General features: G+C 38.8%; 2 protein-coding genes across 5 annotated transcripts in view; both read right to left on the reverse strand.

Annotated features, from left to right (window-relative positions):
- LOC140167972 (uncharacterized) overlaps nt 1-20,688 on the reverse strand; it is a 37,120-nt gene extending 16,432 nt beyond the window's left edge. Inside the window, exons 1-4 of one of the 4 annotated variants that reach the window (XM_072191266.1) lie at nt 20,595-20,688; nt 17,827-17,956; nt 5,746-5,860; nt 2,297-3,897 (exon numbers count right to left, since the gene is read on the reverse strand). In XM_072191266.1, coding sequence (XP_072047367.1) covers nt 2,681-3,673 — 993 coding nt within the window. In that variant the 5' untranslated portion in view covers nt 3,674-3,897; nt 5,746-5,860; nt 17,827-17,956; nt 20,595-20,688 and the 3' untranslated portion in view covers nt 2,297-2,680. Of the gene's footprint in view, nt 1-175; nt 326-2,296; nt 3,898-5,745; nt 5,861-16,110; nt 17,957-20,594 lie in introns of those variants that run through there. The other 3 variants (XM_072191265.1, XM_072191263.1, XM_072191264.1) reach the window with 3 other exon arrangements.
- On the reverse strand, nt 3,895-5,736 carry LOC140167978 (uncharacterized). Its single transcript, XM_072191281.1, has one exon. The coding sequence runs from the start codon at nt 5,694-5,696 to the stop codon at nt 4,758-4,760; it is 939 nt and encodes a 312-aa protein (XP_072047382.1). The 5' UTR covers nt 5,697-5,736; the 3' UTR covers nt 3,895-4,757.
- Nucleotides 20,689-21,480: the final 792 nt, after the last annotated feature.

The following is a 21,480-nucleotide window of genomic DNA, read 5'->3' on the forward strand; positions in this document are numbered from 1 at the left end:
TAAAAATTTTCGCGCGCATTTGTACCATAAAATTTGTTCTGTCGCCTAATGGTGCTGGATTCAATATACTTCAAGAAATTTTTTTCCAACCCCCCCCAGCTATGTCAAAAAGAAATCTACGCCATTGCTCATTGACATTATTATAATTTGTCATCGATTCAGTAACTCGACCAACCTCAATCTTGTCGTTTTTTCTTCAATTCGTGTTCATCCAAGTGTCATCAAATAGGCAAAATCAGTAAAAGAACAATATTTTCCACGGGAAATCAATCGTTTCTTTGTTGGCGAACGTTTGGTCGGTAGCTGAGGCTATTTACAGCCCGTATGACACCATCAATTACGGGCGCACGCCACCAATTTTGTAGTTAAAGGGCCACAACCCGATCGACAGCATTATCTCACGAATATAAATTTAACTAGACATAGCTGTGGTCTGAGACCACAAACACAGCCGTGTTGTGACCCCTTAAAAACCTTTTGACCCCAAAATCTATAAAAATCCCATAGACATTATTAAATTGGCAAATGCCAATGCTTGTGTGAACTTGAGTGATATGCCATATGTTATTTGTGACAGAAGGGGCATTTTGAAGGGTTTTCGTCTGACCGGAAGTGACCTCTTAATGACATTTCACCCCAAATATAAAATACATTGTGTACACTGGATAACATCAATCCATGTGTGAATATACCGTCACTTTGCTATGTTCTTCTTGGCTGATAAATTTTTTGAAGGTATTTCGTTTTATACCGGAAGTGACCCCTTAAAGACCTATGACCACAAATGTGTGTATGATTTAGACACCAGGTTATAGCAATGCATGTGTGCAAATTGCGTCACTGTCCTACGTAATTTGTGGGAGAAGTAGCATTTTAACGGTATTTCGTTTTATCCCGGAAGAGACACATTAATGACCTTTGACCCCAAATAAAAAAACACTTCATGTGTGAACATACCGTCACTCTCCTACGTTTTTTTAGCTAATAATTTTTTTTAAGGTATTTGGTTTTACACCGGCAATTACCCCTTAATACCCTTTGACCTCAATTCTAATAACATAGCATGTGTGCAAGTGACCTTACTTTCCGACGTAATTTGTGGGAGAAGTAGCATTTTGACTGAGTTTTGTTTAACGCCTGTCAAAGGTCATTAAGGGGTCACTTCCGGTATAAAACGAAATACTTTCAAAATGCTACTTCTCCCACAAATTACGTAAGACAGTGATGCAACTTGCACACATGCATCACTATACGCTGGCGAAGTTACGTAATAATCGGATTAACTACCATAGCAATAGGTACAAACAATTTTTGATTATATCACGCTGCACTACTACGTTCATGCAGTACCTCTGCATTGAACCATAGATGTCAAAGAAATGCTAATCACTTACACCTGTAAGATTAGTCTCTTTGAAAAGAGCGGTATTGTATTCAATCTATTATATGATTGACGACAGGTGATGGGTGCAACCTGCTTGTAGTGCAGTACGGTATATTCAAAATTGTTTGTACCTATTGCTATAGTAGTTAATCCGATTAATTACGTAACTTCGCCAGCGTATAACCCAGTGTCTATGAATCATAGATTTGGGGTCAAAGGCCACACGACAGGATCAGAAAGACATTCTTTTTGTCATACTTTACCCTTGCCCTACATGCGCTCCACACGAACAGAAAACATACTAATTAAAGTAACTGTAACAGATATCACATACAAGGCAGATTTTTTATATTATATGTAAATTTATTATAACAAGGATCATTAATTATAGACCATTCTTAGTCAACGGGAGTGGTCTAGTTCGTAGACACATTTCTGATTGGACAATCGCATCATTTCGGGTGCCGTCTATCAGGCCGTAGACGACCCCACGCCATCATGCGTCTTGATAATGCGTAATACGCGTAGAGGTGCGTAGTATGTATCGCGCTGGATGCGTAGACTAGTGCGGAATACGCGACGCGCTAGCAGTACGCGCAACGAATACGTGAAGTTGTAAACAAGTTTTGTTCATTTTATAATGAGGGGAGTTTTTATGACGGTAACTTAGTTTTTGCTTTAAAAAAATTGTTTACAGTTATTAAAATAATATTTAGCTGACTAAGAATGAGAATAAACGATAGGAATTTTTATTTTGCCTATCCTCTACCTATGATAGACGACAGGCAGGTCCAATATTTTTATCGTAGTTGCGCCGGCATCCACTACTCAAAATATTGGACCTGCCTGTCGTCTATCACACGGTAGAGGATAGGCAAAATAAAAATTCCTATCGTTTATTCTCTAAATATAATAACTGCTGTAGATGCATGGATATAATGGTCCTATGTACATATAGTTAGGAAACTGATAAAATACGTAACTAGTTCATTTTAAATTAACTTGTCATAATTAATTTGTCTATTTACACAATAACCTTATTTACACAATCGGTTTGGCATTATGAGTTTGATGTGAAACCATTTTTGGTACTACTACACATACTGGTGCTTTTCTTTTGTGTGAGTTTGGATGTGTCTCTTCAGAGAATGACAGACTGTGAAGCATTTCTGACAAAACTCACACTGATATGGCTTTTCTTTGGTATGAGTTCTGATGTGGTATGTGAGGCCATTCCTTTGAGTAAAACATTTCTGACAAAATTCACATTTAAAGGACTTTTCTTTGCTGTGACTCCTAATGTGAATTGTGAGAGTACTTTTCATGCGCAAAGGTTTTAGGACAAATCTCACACTGAAAAGGCTTTTCTTTCGTGTGAGTTCTGATGTGTTGTTTATGAGTAGTAATGTTTGCAAAGCATTTCTGGCAATATTCACACTGATATGGCTTCTCTTTGGTGTGAGTTCTTATGTGGCGCTTCAGAGTGTTCTGCTCTACAAACGTTTGTTGACAATATTCGCATTGGAAGAGCTTTTCTTTTGTGTGCGTTCTGATGTGTCGTTTATGATTGCTGAAGTTTGCAAAGCATTTCTGACAATACTCACACTTATATGGCTTTTCTTTTGTGTGAGTTCTGATGTGGTCTTTAACTTCACTGCTACGTATGAAGCATTTCTGACAATATTCACACTGATACGGTTTCTCTTTGGTGTGAGTTTTGATGTGGCGTATAAGAGTGCCCTGATCTGCAAACATTTTCTGACAATAATCGCATTGGAAGGGCTTTTCTTTAGTGTGAGTTCTGATGTGTCGTTTATGATTGCTACTGATTGCAAAGCATTTCTGACAATACTCACACTGATATGGTTTCTCATTGGTGTGAGTTCTGATGTGGCTCTTAAGATTGACCTTCTGTGCAAAAGTTTTCAAACAAAACTCGCACTGAAAGGGCTGTTCTTTAGTGTGAGTTCTGATGTGTTGTTTACAAGTACTGCTGTTTGTAAAGCTTTTCTGACAATACTGACACTGAAAGATGACATTTTTGGTTTGAGTTGTGATGTGAATGGTAAGTCCACTTTTATCGAAAACACATTTCTGGCAATGTCCATATCGGCTTGTCTCTGTATGACCACCATCTTTTCTTTCACAATTTTGGCAGCACATACTCTCCTGCCCTCTGACATTAAGCCTGTCATACTTCATCCGATGTCTACCAACATGCCGCTTATATACATCAAAGGAGTTACAGTAAATTCCACAATACGAGCAAGTAAATGGTTTAAACATCATTGGTGGCTTCCTTTAAATCATGGATTAAGAATGGAGTCTATGATTTCTCTCAACAGATGATTACTTACAATGTAGTTTCAGAGTACTAGGCTTTGAGGAGACACTACTGTAAAATAAATGATGGGTGTACACGGGGTTGTACATGTATTTATTCTTGAAGATATAGTCATCTATCTTGATACATTACAATGCAGTGGTATTTCCTTGATACAATTATCCAAAATCTGGAGGGGAAACCAAAAAAGAGGAAAAATAATTTGCAGGAGAACCTCGTTTTAGTAGGAAGACGGTTTATCCGTGCAAAGGGTGAATACTGGGGTATTGTCATCAGTTCATAAGTCAGTACGTGTACGCAACATCAATTCCAAACAAATACAACTCATAATGCATTTAGACATCTCAATAGCGGTAAATTGTAAAGAAACCAAATATCACAAAAGTTTCCTACAAAATTGCTGTTCAATTAAAGTTCTTGCCAAAAAGAAGTTCTTTTTATCATGTTTTACCCAGTGCTGGGCTCCACACAAACAGAAAACAAAAATATAACAGGCAGAGCAGAGCTCTTTATCATTGCATCATTTGCGTACAACTTTTTAAATAAAGATCAGAAGCCCGATATAATTATTACAGGGTTATCCTATGTATGCAGTCAGGAAATGGAGAGTTATTATATATCATGTTTACTTTAAACTAACCATTTTTGTAAAAAAAGTAAATTTCTATTTACTTTTTCCACATTTCCCTTATTTACACATTATGAGGGGTTTTTTTATGTGAAAAATATTTGAAGCTACTTGCAATGATGATTTTCTTTTGTATGAGTTTGGAGGTGCCTCATTTGAGAAACATTTGTGACAAATCTCACACCGATATGGCTTTTCTTTGGTGCGGGTTCCGATGTGGCTCTTATGAGATTACTGATGTGCTACACACATTTCTGACAATACTCACACTGATATGGCTTTCTTTGATGTGCGAGGCCACTGTTTTGAGCAAAACATTTCTGACAATATTCACACTGATATGGTTTCTCTTTTGACAGGTCGTTTGCAAACTGCTGTCTGCAAAGCATTTCTGGCACTGTTCACTTATATGGCTTTTCATTTGTGTGAGTTCTGATGTGGCGATTTAGATTGCACTTATGTGTGAAAGTCTTCTGACAATATTCACACTGATGTGGCTTCTCTTTTGTGTGAGTTCTGGTGTGGTTTCCAAGGTTACTGCTACTTTGGAAGCATTTCTGACAATATTCACACTGGAATGGCTTTTCATTTGTGTGAGTTCTGATGTGACCTAAAAGAGTAGCTTTCTGTGCAAATGTTTTGTGACAAATCTCACACTGAAAAGGCTTTTCTTTAGTGTGAGTTCTGATATGATTTCTAAGAGAACTACTGTTTGCAAAGCTTTTCTGACAATAATCACACGGATATGGCTTCTCTTTTGTGTGAATTCGGATGTGTTGCTTAAGATTACTTTTGTCTACAAAGCATTTCTGACAATATTCACACTGATAGGGTTTCTCTTTGGTGTGAGTTCTGGTGTGGATTTTAAGATTACCCTGTTGTGCAAAAGTTTTCTGACAAATCTCACAATGAAAGGGCTTTTCTTTTGTGTGACTTCTAATGTGTTGCTTATAAGTACTGCTATGAAAAAAGCATTTCTGGCAATATTCACACTGATAGGGTTTCTCTTTGGTGTGAGTTCTGACATGTCTTCTCATGTTATTGCTATTCTTGAAACACCTCAGACAATACTGACACTGAGAGATGATATTTTTGGTTTGAGTTGTAATCTGCATGGTAAGTTCACTTTTATCTAAAACACTTTCCTGGCAATGTCCATATCTTCTGGTCTCTGTATGGCCGCCATCTTTTTGTTCACAATTTAGACAGTACATACTCCGTTGCCCTCTGACATTAAGCCTGTCATACTTCATCTGATGCCTAGCAACATGCCTCTTCAATCCATCAAAGTAGTGAAAGTAAATTCCACAATAAGAACAAGTAAATGGTTTAAACATCATTGTCGGCTTCCTTTGAATTCCGAATTTCTCTCAACAGATGGTTACTTACAAGGTAGCTTCAGGGTACTGGGCATCGAAGAGACTCCTGATAAATATATGGTTGGTTGTAAATCTAGCTTGATATCACAAATGCAGTGGCACCCCTGCTCACAATTATCCAAAATCTGGAGGGGGGGGCAAAATAAAAGGGAGAAATAATTAGTCTCATGTGTTTTCTATACGCCATGTAATTGGCATAAACATTTGGATAAGTGATAAGCCACCTCTGACAAAACCACTATCAAAAGGTCAATTGGTGGCCACCAAACACAAAGGAAAAAGTATGTACATTTTGGGGCTAATTATTAAATGTTGTATGGGCATGAAACTTGGTGGGTACAGTCAACTTTTAGAGTCAAATTTTTTGACAGTCATTTTGGGGTCATCCAAGGTCAAATTACTGAAAACTGTCGTATGGGCATGAAACGTGGTGGGTAGTCAACATTTAGAGCCAAATTTTGGAAGGTCATTTCGAGGTCACAAGGGGTCATCTGAGGTCAAATTAGTAAAAACTGTCCTATGGGCATAAAACTTGGTGGGTACAGTCACCATCAGCCAGGTAAGAGAACTGCCAAATACGGGTAACCCCCTAGTTTATTCACAGGCCGGGTGCCATGGAGCTCCATGGAACCGCGGGTTAACTGCTGGTCACCCGCCCATGCAATAACTAACAACACCTGTCCTGCTCGTATATGTTTGCAACAACCACACCGAGGGGCAGATCCAGAAGGGGGCTTGGGGTGCTGTCACTGCTGCCCAGGGGTGCAAATTAATGGTTATTTGTCTATCTGTGTAAACGAATTACAATCCGTTTGGTCGCGGTATGCCTGCCCTTACCTAAAAAACTAGCATTCTCTAAGCACTCACTAGGCATTCCATTGAATGGTAAAGAACCGCTAATGAATGCCTAAATGGTGAATGCCTCCAATACTATAACATTGAGCTAATAGGCGGTTGTTAGCACTCAACCGCCTGTTTCTAAGCCCTCAACCGCTTATAGTGGTTCATAAGCGGTTCATAAGCCCTCCTCAGAGGCGAAATATGTAAATGAGCTAAGCACTCGAACCACTAGGGAGGCATTCGAACCACTAAGGAGGTATTCAAACCACCTAGCATTTAAACCACCTAGGAAGCATTCGAACCGCTTGGGAAGCATTCGAACCGCTTGGGAAGCATTCCAACCGCCTAGGAAGCATTCGAACCGCTAGGAAGCATACCAACCACTTCAGAAGCATTCCAACCGCCTACAGGTTAGCACTCGAACCACTTATTAAGCCCTCAACCGCTATAAGTGGTTCGTAAGCGGTTCATAAGCCCTCCTCAGAGGCGAAATATGTAAATGAGCTAGGCCCTCGAACCACTTAGTGGCATTCCAACCACCTATGAAGCACTCCAACCGCCAAAGAAATTTCCAATTGCCTAGGAAGCATTCCAACCGCCTATAGGCATTCCAACCGCCTATATGCATTCCAACCGCTTATAGGTATTCCAACCACCTGTATAATAGCACTTGAACCATGATATAAATAATAATATAGCTATAGCAATTCTACAAAAGTGAGGAATAGGAATGCACTGCAGAAAATCGCAAATGGTAAGCCCATAATTAATATACTCCCATTTTTATCCATTGTGACAGAGGCAGAGGCATTTTAATTGCAAATTCAGCTTAAAATTCAGTATACACATCAATTGAGTGAACGCAAAGATGTAACAGTATACTTTTCCATATGATTTCCTGTATTTTTTTTTTTTAAATAGCACTTGAACTTGAATCTTATAGGGTTGCTGTAGGAATTCTATGAGAGTAAGGATTAAGAATATGCACAAATTGAACTTGAATATATCAGCAAGTATATAGCCATGTCCCGGAGCCATGGGCATCAGCAAGATCCACTAAATTGCATCAAATTCATAACTGATAAATTGAGTAACATATCCTAGTCTGCACAGGTTAGGATTTCGACGTTGTATCAATACTGAAACAACATCGAAGTTTCAACCTAACCTGATTTCAACCCTTCAACCTAAAAGTTAGTTGATATCATGTTGAAATTTCAACGTTGATACAAGGTTGAAATTTCAACCTGATTTCAACCAACATTCAATGCAGAGCCCGGATGCAGAGGTTGAAATCAGGTTGAAGTTCATTTGCAAATACAGCCTGATTTCTGGGATCAGTGTACGTACACAAAATAATTATAGCTACATAATGATGTACCGGTAATTTGTCACTGTTGTTTGGTTTCATTGTTTGAGGTTTCATGCTCTTTGCTTGAGCTCTTCTTGCACCATATGAGTGCTTTTTAGTGGATATTTGTGCGTGGTATAAATGTACACTATTATTATTAATAATAATAATGCCCCAATATACATACTAACTAGCCTCTCCTTCCATATTTCAAGAAACTGCCTACATTACATCTAGTCATATTTAAGCTTACCTTTTATACATACACCATCCATATTGTGGCATATTATTGCACACAAAGATAACTACATGGATCACATGTATACATGTATGATGTTGTCCACATAATATGCATTGTCATGTAACATCCCAAATGTAAAAAGTGGAAAAATAAGGTCTATAATAAAGCTGGAAACATGAAAGGATAAAGATTCCATCATCTCTGCATTCACACCAGTTCAAAATGGCAGTTAGAAATATATTCCCATCATGCACCTGTTTGACCCTTGGGTCAACCACTAAGGAATGCTAGTCAAGGCTATAGCAGAATGCCTAATTGAACAGAATGCCTATTACTTAGAAATTTTTAAACCGAATGCCTAATACTTAGAAATTTTTCAGTGGAATGCCTATTACTTTAAAAAAAATTTAACCGAATGCCTAATACTTAGAAATTTTTTCAGTGGAATGCCTATGACTTATCCGAATGCCACCGAGTGCCTATAGCAAACCGCCTAATCCTAGAACCACTTGGAATGCCTAAGTTATGAATGCTTAGGAATGCCTAAGTAAATAGTATTGAGCTTTATTGAGGGCTTAATGAGTAAATAGGCATTCGGTAGCATTCTTGTAAGGCATTCGGAATGCCTGTGAACCAGCTCTATAGGCATTCATTAGCTACTGAGTGCTAGTGACCATCTAGTACCTCTATCCTTAGCACTCGAGGGCTTGGCGAATAGCTACAGAATGCCAAATAGGCATTCATGTTTGGTAAGGGTGCTTCCACCAAGGGGCAATTTAATTAGGAAAAATATTATTTTACAAGTTACAAGCATATGACCTTGAAAACCACCAATAGATGAGGGTTCCCATAGTGCAGCTATGACCGAAGTTTGGTTGCAATAGGATTTAAATTGTTCATACAAGGCTAAATTTAACTAGAAGTCTTAAATAATGGTATTTTACAAGTTGACCTCAAATGACCTTTGACCTTAGTATATGACCTTGCACACCACTAATAGTAATAGATATGGGTTCCCATAGTGCAGCTATGACCCAAGGTTGGTTGCATTTAATTTGTTCATAGGAATGAGACCAAATTTTAACCAGTCTAATATATAATGGTATTTTACCAGTTGACCTCAAATGACCTTTGACCTTAGTATATGACCTTGCACACCACTAATAGTAATAGATATGGGTTCCCATAGTGCAGCTATGACCCAAGGTTGGTTGCATTTAATTTGTTCATAGGAATGAGACCAAATTTTAACCAGTCTTATATAATGGTATTTTACCAGTTGACCTCAAATGACCTTTGACCTTAGTAAATGACTTCGAACGGCACTAATTAGTAGTAATTACAAAAGCATTGTATTGTGTGTGTATAAGTATGTATTAGCCACCCACTAACAATGAGAGGACATTCCTGAACCTCCTTGACTTGGAGATGATTTGAAATGACCGCCACTTCAGATTGTCATTATTGTTTGATATATGGCAAAGGATATATTCAGTAACACGGCAGTCGTGTTAGAGAAAACCGACAAGACTATGTGCATGGCGGACGTAGATGGCGCCAAACCTGCCGTGCAAATAGCCCCAGCAAATAGCCCAAAATCATGCTGCAGGCTATATACATGGCGGCCGTGTATTGTTAAAAGGCACACTGACGGCAGCCAATGGTCTCGGTAAGTACTTGGTATACTCTCCGGCTCGCCCGGAATGGCAAGTATTTTTGTGACCATTATATATGACCGTTGCATGAGCGTAAAAATAATAAAAGCATAGGCCTACATTAAATGTTGTTGTTTTTTTAATCTGGTGAAGTTTGTTTGTTTGTTTGTTTTGGGTGGTGTTAGGGAGAATGCGTTTACAAGTGGACTCGATCCACTAAATGCTGTATGCACAACCTTGATGGCCGTCGTTGTACTATACATGATATAGGCCTATACAATATACTGTTGGTCTCGTAGCCATCTCTATTCCTTAAATCCAGTTAGGGGTGGTGCAATAATTATGTGTACCCCAGGGAGGTGAATTCTGAAAATGGTCTGCCAAAAATCGCTTGCCCCCCCTTTGGCCGTGCCAAAAAAACCTTTGCCCCCCCCCACTTTCAACGTGCCAAAAAAACTTTTCCCCCACCTTTGACGTGCCAAAAAATCTTTGCCCCCCCCTTACACATGCAAGATTTTGGGGAACCCGAATTTAAAACCTTAAATTGTCTTAACATATAATGCGAGTGCAGCGAGCAGGAAATTTTGCATATTTGAACGTGTTCGTGACATTTTCCTACGCCTTTTTAGGGCGTAATATAGAAACGGTGCCCAAAATATCTGTGCCCAAAATTGCTTGCCCCCTTTCGACCTGCCAAAATCGCTTGACCCCCCTTTCGACCTGCCAAAAATGCTTGCCCCCCCTTTGGCCTGCCAAAAATCTTTGCCCCCCTATAATTCCCCCGGTACACATAATTATTGCACCACCCCTTATATAAGAACAGAGGAAAAAACACACACATATAAAGTTGGAGTAAAAGTTTAATGTTCACAAGTTGCCCATCCTACAAGTATGTAATAGATAATAATAACATGTGGATATTCTTGCCCGCGTGGCCCCTTGATACCGGGACTTATTTATACTACTAGTATGATCACACCATTATTAATACGCGGAACTATACCGAACTAATCATGAGAATATTATACTCTAACACCCCCACTTAATCTCATGATTATAACCACTCAATAACGTATACTACACTACAACATTTATAATATAATGTATGGTCGTGTCTTGAGCTCGCCACCAAAAAAAGGTGGCGACGTTACATTTTGTTAAAGTCGACTCAAAACAAATGATGATATCTCTGTCAAGCAAGAAGGTATTGTCATGCTTGTGGTCTCATTTTATTGCTAAATAAAATGCACTTTCAACCCTGTAAAAAGAAATACTTGAACTTTTTCAATACTGACACTGCTTCATAGAATTCAGAATGGGCAGGGTGGCGGTGGTGGGGGATGTGGTACACACAAACTCTATGGGATTGGTATTTTTAGTGCGTAATCTGCTTCTGTAAAGGCTGTAAATTGGATTTGGACTCTATTTAGCATCTAAAACACTCATGGCCTTACAGCTAAACAATTCTAATTGTTTTTAATAATTTATGATTGGTTTAGTCTAGAAAATACAAACTTTTCCATACAAAACTACCCGTTCCGCAAAAAAGTACCCGTTGTCATATTAAACACTGTAGTAAGTAATGCAGATGTCTTCAAAATCTATAAGTTACTGTAAAATTTTAATTAACCTATCATAGTCAAAGTGTAGATTTTCTGAAGGGAAATTTGACAAGGAATCTAAATATGGACATATTTTTTCTGTATGGGGTAGGAGAAAAATGTTTAGGTTCAAAATATGTTGAATTGTAAAAAAATCTAACATACTTTGGGACACCCTATATTCCGAGATTACCAAACAGCTGCGATTTTGGTTTCTTCCTAAGTCAGTTGGCTCTCCATATCCTCTAACCAAATGAATGTTGTTTACTTCCAGTTTATTACTGTAAATTGGTAATAAGCAATGCATTGAGTGACCCATTTTTTTATCAAAATCTTTTTTATTCCACCCTGTTTAACTTGCAGTCACCCTGTATAATGAGTTAAAATGTATATATTTGAATTGCTTATGCTTTCCAAAAATGTATACTTTTGCTAGTTTAGGGTAGATGATCAGTGGCGTAACCAGTGGGGGGGCCGGGGGGCAAGTTGCCCCCCCCCCCCGACACAAAAAAAAACTGGGAAGAGCAAAAAATTGGGAAGGGAAAAGGGGGAGGAGAGAAAAGAGGGAAGAAAAAAGGGAAGGAGAAGAGAAAAAGGGGAAAAGAGGGAAGAAAAAGGGAAGGGAGAAGAGAAAAGGGAAGGAGAAGAGAAAAGGAAAGAAAGAGGGAAGAAGATCTATACTACTTTCATTGTGTAATTTTGTACTCTGAACACTGGATTTTTAGCTTCTAATATGCCAAAAACCATGAGCTTCAGGGGGCTCCCCCCTTGCCCCCTTTGCCCCTGGACCCCACCAGGGGCCCTATGGCGGGCCCCTGGACCCCACCCGTTTATCACTTCGCGGCAAGCCGCTCGAGATGCGCACATAAATAATACAACTTTTGGTCAAAAATTGGGAAATTTTTCAATCTTGCCCCCCCGGAAGGTCAGGTCTGGTTACGCCCCTGTAGATGATTGTCGAGATAATCTAATTAGAAACCCGGTTGGTGTAAAAATTCATAATATTTGTCATGTATAACGCTAAGGGTGGCGAGTTCAAGACACACGGCCGTATATATATATATATATATATATATACATAATAGAAAATATTCTTTTACGACATTTTAATTATTCTTCGCTTGGACATGTGACATGATGATCCTGGTTTGTGAGCTGTGATTCAAGATGCCATTCTCACAGATTTCGTTTGCTGGTGCCAATAGGGCTGTGAATGTGGTCCAGGAAGCTGTTCCATATCACTGCAGTTTGCCATTGTGTCAGTTGGGCAACTGCTTTGTTATTGACATGTGTTTAGAGTGGAGTATTGAGGCAATCATGTATGTCATTTTGGTTAATTTTGATGGACAGGATTTTAAGATACGACCTTGTGAAAAATTATAAGTTTCTTTTTTGGCTTAGTGTATATAATTAAAACTGTTTAAGTTCCAAAAAGATAATTCCTGAACTTCTGAAGTTTCACCTTGTTTGTTGGTTTCGTAAAGATGTCTGCAACCATGGTAGGTATTATAGAAGGAGAATTCACGAACCCAATTCCCTTTGTACTATGATCGTTATGAGTCGATACTGAGCAATCAGGTATGAATGGTGCACTATCGATTTGCTAAGCATCTTATCTATTGAGCTTGGCCGGTTATGAACCACCGTTATTGCGACCTCTAAGCAGAATGACGTCATTTTACCCACAAAGCATTGTGGCCGTGACCATAAACAAAGGAAAACAATTTACTTCCGGTAATTTATAACACCAATATTTCTTATGGCCAAGCTTGGCGGATCATAGAAACAACATTGCCAGTCTTGGAAAACCGCAGACACCCGCCAGTATTACTAATCATGATCAGAAAAAATACATAAATTCACCGTAACTTTGGAAGGAAATGAGGGAATTGGACCCCTAAATGACCTTTGATCGCAAATTAAAAAATACCACATATACACTGGGTAACCACAGTTTATGTGTGCATATACCGTTACTGTTCTACGTTTTTCTTAGCTAATAAAAATTTTTGAAGATATTTCGTTTTATACCGGAAGTGACCCCTTAATGACCTTTGACCCCAAATCTGTGTATACCCCATAGACACTAGGTAATTATAATACATGTGTGCAAGTGGCGTCACTGTCCTACGTAATTTGTGGGAGAAGATGCATTTTAAAGTATTTCGTTTTTATACCGGAAGTGACCCCTTAATGACCTTTGACTCCATATAAAGAAATATCACATATACACATATTATTGACCTTTGACCCCAAAATATATGAAAGTCCCATAGACATTGGCTAGTGTCAATGTACATTTGCATGTGGCATCACTATGCCATGTTACTTGTGGCAGAAGGGGCATTTTGAAGGTTTTTCGTCTCAGACCGGAAGTGACCCCTTGATGACCTTTGACCCAAAATAAAAAAAATACCACATATACACTGGGCAACCACAATTCATATATGAACATACCGTTACTGTCCTTTGTTTTTCTTAGCTAATAAAAAATTTTTGAAGGTATTTCGTTTTATACCGGAAGTGACCCCTTAATGACCTTTGACCCCAAATCTGTGTACACCCCATATACACTGGGTAACACCACTGCATGTGTGCAAGTGGTATCACTGTCCTACGTAATTTGTGGAAGATGCATTTTATAAGTATTTCGTTTTATACCGGAAGTGACCCCTTAATGACCTTTGACCCCAAATTAAAAAATACCACATATACACTGGGCAACCACAATTTATGTGTGCATATACCGTTACTGTCCTACGTTTTTCTTAGCTAATAAAAATTTTTGAAGATATTTGGTTTTATACCGGAAGTGACCCCTTAATGACCTTTGACTCCAAATCTGTGTACACCCCATAGACACTGGGTAATAACAATGCATGTGTGCAAGTGGCGTCACTGTCCTACAGAATCTGTGGAAGAAGATGCATTTTAAAGGTATTTCGTTTTATACCGGAAGTGACCCGTTAATGAGCTTTGACCCCAAATAAAAAAAAACCACATATACATTGGGTGACTGCAGATCATATGTGAACATACCGTTACTGTGCTATGTTTTACTTAGCTAATAAAAATTTTTTTTGAAGGTTTTTCGTTTTATACCGGAAGTGACCCCTTAATGACCTTTGACCACAAATCTGTGTACACCACATAGACACTGGGTAATAACAATGCATGTGTGCAAGTGGGGTCGCTGTCCTACGTAAGTTGTAGGAGAAGATGCATTTTAGTTGAAATCACGTTTGTGACCCCTGCGTGACCTTTGACCCCGAGAGTTTCATATGACATGTAGGGGGCATGGTCAATGATCATTGTGACCAAGTTAGGTCAAAATCGATGTAAGCATGTGAGTGCTAGAGCAAATGTAATGGTTGACAGAAGAAGAAACTAGACTTAGCTGTGGTCTAAGACCACGAACACAGCCGTGTTGTGGCCCTTTAATGACCTTTGACCCCAAAATATATGAAAACCCCATAGACATTGGCTAACGTCAATGTATGTGTGCACGTGGCATCACTTTGCCATGTTACTTGTGGCAGAAGGGGCATTTTGAAGGTTTTCGTCTCAGACCGGAAGTGACCCCTTAATGACATTTGACCCCAAATAAAAAAAATACCACATATGAATTGGGTAACCACAATTCATATGTGACCATACCGTTACTGTCCTATGTTTTTCTTAGGAAATAAAAAACTTTGAAAGTTTTTCATTTTATAACGGAAGTGACCACTTAATGACCTTTGACCCGAAATCTGTGTACACCCCATAGACACTGGGTAATAAAAATACATGTGTGCAAGTGTCATCACTGTCCTACGTAATTTGTGGGAGAAGATGCATTTTAAAGGTATTTCATTTTATACCGGAAATGACCCCTTAATGACCTTTGACCACAAATAAAAAAATGTCATATATACATTGGGTAAACACAATTCATGTGTGAACATACCATCACTCTCCTATGTTTTTCTTAGCTAAGAAATTATCTTGAAGATATTTCGATTTATACCGGAAGTGACCCCTTAATGACCTTTGACCCCAAATCTGTGTACACCCCATAGACACTGGGTATTAACAATGCATGTGTGCAAGTGGCGTCTCTGTCCCACATAATTTGTGGAAGAAGATGCATTTTAAAGGTATTTCTTTTTATACCGGAAGTGACCCCTTAATGAGCTTTGACCCCAAATAAAAAAATACCACATATACATTGGGTGACTGCAGATCATATGTGAACATACCGTTACTGTGCTATGTTTTATTTAGCTAATAAAAATTTTTGATAGTTTTTCGTTTTATACCGGAAGTGACCCCTTAATGACCTTTGACCCCAAATCTGTGTACACCACATAGACACTGGGTAATAGCAATACATGTGTGCAAGTGGGGTTGCTGTCCGACGTAAGTTGTGGGAGAAGATGCATTTTTAGTTGAAATCACGTTTTTGACCCCTGTGACCCCTGCGTGACCTTTGACCCCACAAGTTTCACATGACATGTAGGGGCACGGTCAATGATTATTGTGACCAAGTTAGGTCAAAATCGATGTAAGCGACTAACGTCACGGCTGTGTAAGAACCTGTAAGAAAAAAGACACAGCCGTGACTAACGTCACGGCTGTGTAAGAACCTGTAAGAAAAAAGACACAGCCGCGACTAACGTCACAGCTGTGTAAAGAACAAGGCACTTCTTACAAGTTACAACCCCACCTTTAAAGAAGAAATGGTTCCTCTTTTTTGTGAGTTGTGATGTGTATTTTAAGACTTCTGTTTTGTGCGAAAGTCTTCTGACAATATTCACACTGATATGGCTTCTCTTTGGTGTGACTTCTGATGTGGCTTTTAAGATTGCTTTGATGTGTAAAAGTGTTCTGACAAATCTCACATTGAAAGGGCTTTTCTTTTGTGTGAGTTCTGGTGTGTCGCTTATGACCACTGCTGTCTACAAAGCATTTCTGACAATATTCACACTGGTATGGCTTTTCTCCAGTGTGAGTTCTGATGTGGTTTTTAAGATTGCTTTGCTGTGCAAAAGTTTTTTGACAAATCTCACATTGAAAGGGCTTTCCTTTTGTGTGATTTCTGGAGTGGCGATTACGACTGTCTTGCCGTGCAAACGTTTTATGACAATACTCGCACTGAAAGGGCTTTTCTTTTGTGTGAGTTCTGATGTGTTGCTTATGACCACTGCTATCTACAAAGCATTTCTGACAATATTCACACTCATATGGCTTCTCTCTAGAGTGAGTTCTTCTGATGTGCCTTTTAAGACTGCATTGCTCTGCAAAAGTTTTTTGACAAATCTCACATTGAAAGGGCTTTTCTTCGGTGTGAGTTCTAGTGTGGTTTTTAAGATTGCTTTGCTGTGCAAAAGTTTTTTGACAAATCTCACATTGAAAGGGCTTTTTTGTGTGAGTTCTGGTATGGCGATTAAGAGAGCCCGGCTGTGCAAACGTTTTATGGCAATACTCGCACTGAAAGGGCTTTTCTTTTGTGTGAGTTCTGATGTGTTGCTTATGAGTACTGCTGACTGCAAAGCATTTCTTACAATATTCACACCCATATGGCTTCTCTCCAGTGTGCGTTCTGATGTGCCTTTTAAGATTGCTTTGCTCTGCAAAAGTTTTTTGACAAATCTCACATTGAAAGGGCTTTTCTTTTGTGTGAATTCTGGTATGACGATTAAGAGTGCCCTGCCGTGTAAATGTCTTATGGCAATACTCACACTGAAAGGGTTTTTCTCTTGTGTGAGTTCTGATGTGCTGTTTATAAGCACTGTTGGCTGCAAAGTATTTCTGACAATATTCACACTTATATGGCTTTTCTTTTGTGTGACCTCTAGTGTGGATTTTAAGACTGACTTGCTGTGTAAAATACTTCTCACCGCACTGAAATGGCTTTTCTTTACTGTGAGTGGTGATGTGACGTTTACAAGTACTGCGCTCTGCAAAACATTTCTGACAATATATACACTGATATGGCTTCTCTTTAGTGTGAGTTTTGGTGTGTTTCATAAGACTGCCCTGCTGTGCAAAAGTTTTCTGACAGATCAAACACTGAAACGGCTTTTCATTTGTGTGAGTTCTGATGTGGTTTATAAGAGTACTTTTCCATGCAAAAGTTTTTTGACAAAACTCGCATTTCTGGTAATGTTCACATCTGCCTGTCTCTGTACGACCACCATCTTTTCGTTCACATTGTTGACAGTACATACCCTGCCCTCTGACATTAAGCCTGTCATACTTCATCTGATGTCTAGCAACATGCCGCTTAAATCCATCAAAGAAATGAAAGTAAATTCCACAGTACAAGCAAGTATATGGTTTAAACATCATCTCTGTCCTCCTTTAAATCATGAACAAATGAGTAATGATGATTCAAGAGATTACCTATTGTTCTACTTACAATGCAATGTATCAATCCTATTTGATTTTAACCACTATCTTTCTTGCAAGTTTCATTGAATCAGGCAGATGCAAAGTGTTTATTGTTTTCTATAGAAGCGGTCTCTAGAAGGTAACAATGATCCCAACATCTGTAAGAATAAAAAAAGTCGGGAAAATATCTTACAACAGTGATAACGTACAACATGTTGTGAATTTAGTTATCATTCATTTAATAAATGCACAAATATGTAATTTTTGAATAAGACATTCACATTCCAATATGACTCGTGGTATGTGTCAAGACCTAATGGTAAATGATAACGGGAGCGCACAGCAATTCACTTCATAATCATAAGTTGTTTTCTTCTGTGTTCAGTAGTGGGTACACATAATGATTGCACAGTCCCAAATATGCAAGGTACACATTTACACTAAAAATCGTGCAATGTGCATAATGGGCAAAATACCGTGACGAAATAGTGGAAGCAAACAGTTATGGCTAAAAGGCTGTCCATGCAGTAGGCCCCCCTACTGAGCAAACAACTTACAGCATTTGGATTTATAACAGAGGAGGTAAAAGGCATTCCTACAATGCACTATGATTGGGAAAATTGATCAATATAACCTAATCTTAAAGGCAAAGTCCCCATTGCCACACTTACAAAATGGTAATTTTAAAACTGCAGCCAACGGGCTAATAGTTGAGACAAGTTTATAACTTATATTTGAATTTCTTACAGGAAACATTCATATTGTCCCGCTGCATTAGTTTTATTCATAAGTCTCAATGTTTTGAATGTTAAATAAAAGGATGAAAACACCAGATATTTGCACACAATCCCAATGCAAGGTATAGTCTAGTCAATAGGGTGGGCCAAAAAACACTTTTTTCCTCGGATCAACTTGGAACTCTCGGAGAATTTTACTGGGGTACATACTAGTATTGTGCTGAAATATCAGTAATATCGGAGCATGTTTCGCCCAGGCAGTAGATTTTTACAAAATACCTACTTTTTTGATATTTCTTACTGTATAACTCTATATAGAGAAATCAGTAGAAACAATCTGGGAAAAGTATGCATTCAGATGCCATCCTAACCAATATTAAACACTTTGGGTAGTTTGATTGGACCCTCTAGAACATCACCAAATAGCAAGCAGTCTCTAATTGGTTACCATTATTTTTGTTAAAGACACGCATGAAAGTCAAATATTAATGATATTTGAGTTGCTATATTAAGGGGTAGGGGTAGCATTATGGAGAATTTCCCCAGTTCTACTCAGTCAAATTGCACAGATATGAACTGCAGCATTGCCAAAAATAAAAGGTCACATAGCCTTGAAAATTACTACAAATCAGGCGTCACATGACCCTTTTAACCCCTGGTCATGTCAGAACTGCTCTAAATTCATATTTCATGTATTGTTTGTACTTTTGCAGTTCATATCTACCCAACAATACCAAGATTGTGAAATTTGACTCAGTAGAACTGGGGAAATGCTCCATAATGCTACCCCTACCCCTTAATTTAGCAACTCAAATATCATCAATATTTAACTAAATACAGGTCTCTAGCAAAAAATAATGGTAACCAATTGGAGACTGCTTGCTATTTTGTGATGTTTTGGAGGGTCTAAACAAACTACCCAAATTGTTTAATATTGGCTATGATGTCGTCTTAATGCCTACTTTTCCCAGGTTGTTTCTACTGATTTCTCTATAATAGAGTTATCCCGGGGTACTCAAGTTTGGTTTTTGGTAGGGACGTGCCGCTGAGAATTTGAAAGTGGACCCATAAATATACCAATTTTTCAAGAAATTTGGACCCATTGATATACCAAAATTAACCCAAATTGTCCTAGTTTTTACAAATTTTCCCAAAATTTTGGGAAAATTTTGAAAATTTTTGCTAAATTAACGAAAAATTGGGCTATTTTCCAAAAAAATTGAGAAAATTTTGAAAAAAGGACCCATTCATATACCAAAATAGGCTTTGAAAAAGGGGTCATTGATATACCAAGAGGCTGAAAATGCTACCCATATTTGCGGCACGTCCCCGTATGGTCATTTGTACTGAGAACCCCCCCGGGAGAGTTATACAGTAAGAAATGGCAAATAAGTAGGGATTTTATGAAAATCTACTGCCTGGGCAAAACATGCTCCGATCTTACTGATATTTTAGCACAATAGTAGTAGGCCTATGTACCCTAGTAAAATTCTCCGAGAGTTCCAAGTCGATCCGAGAAAAAAAGCGTTTTTCGGCCCACCCTAGTACTAGTCAACTATGCCACATGTGTACAAAATCCAGACATAGGGGGGCCTACCAAGGTCAGAAACGCCACTGGGTTATGGGAATGCCTTTATACATACTCTGGATTTATAATTTATAATTGTAATATATATATCTATAACCAGGGCTGTCAACTTTTTGGAATTGCTTGGCGTGAGACAGAGGCGTACCGGGATTTGCCGACTCCAATGTTCATTTTGTACCATGATTATTTGCCCCCTTGGCCTTCCAAAGGTCGGGCCATAAAGGCTCCCCCTTGTCAACTTGTTACAATAGCGAAGAAAATAGACATGCATAATATGCTAAATATAGATTAATGTCAGCAAGTGAATGTTGTATTGCCCGGGTGTATCATTGCGACTGATTATTCGGTCTAGCAGAATACCATTTATCATGAATATAGTCATGATTGCTAGTCCATTAACTGTAAGCTTATGACAATCCCATTCAAATAGCCTTACATTACATTAAATTACATTTCAGTAACTCGACCCACCTCATCCTTGTCGTTTTTTTCATCAATTTGTGTACCCAAGTGGCAACAAACGTGCATGACAATCATGAAAATCACTCCTTTCTTTGTTCGCGAACGTTTATAGCCAGCAGTCGAGATTATAAACAGCCCGTATGAGACCACCAATTACAGGCACACGCCACTAATATTTACCCTCGTTTCATCAGGGCGATGTGACTTGCACGGTTCCGCCATTATGCACTATATGCGGGAGAGCCTCGAACTGGCAGCATACATGAAAGGAAGAATTACGTAACCTTACACAGAATGTTATATGACTGGTTCAATTCCCATTCATGTATGCTGCCAGTTCGAGGCTCTCCCGCACATAAGTGCATAATGGCGGAACCGTGCAAGTGGCGAATAGGACACAATCGATGGGGAGAGATGAGGTCCGACCAGGTCCGACCGAGTCTCCTACACAGGTTACGCTCCCAGTGGAGGGCGGAACCAAACTGGCTGATGTGGAGACTAAGCCAGTTTGCGTCGGTCTGATACTCGTCTTTGACCATGCGCAGATCTGGCTGGTCAGGAAGATATTAAATATCCCGAATTTATAATATTCGCTACTTGCACGGTTCCGCCATTATGCACTATGTGCGGGAGAGCCTCGAACTGGCAGCATACATGAAAGGAAGAATTATGTAACCTTACACAGAACGTTATGACTAGTTCAATTCCCATTCATGTATGCTGCCAGTTCGAGGCTCTCCCCGCACATAGTGCATAATGGCGGAACCGTGCAAGTAGCGAATGCCTACCAGTTCCATCTATAACCGAATTGCTAGAGAATATTTGTTACCATGTTTAATAAATTCGTATTAATCGTATAATAAAATGTGGCCAAATGTATATTTGTGTACATAGT

The sequence above is a fragment of the Amphiura filiformis genome, chromosome 13, assembly GCF_039555335.1.
Source record: "Amphiura filiformis chromosome 13, Afil_fr2py, whole genome shotgun sequence".
Lineage (NCBI taxonomy): Eukaryota > Metazoa > Echinodermata > Ophiuroidea > Amphilepidida > Amphiuridae > Amphiura > Amphiura filiformis.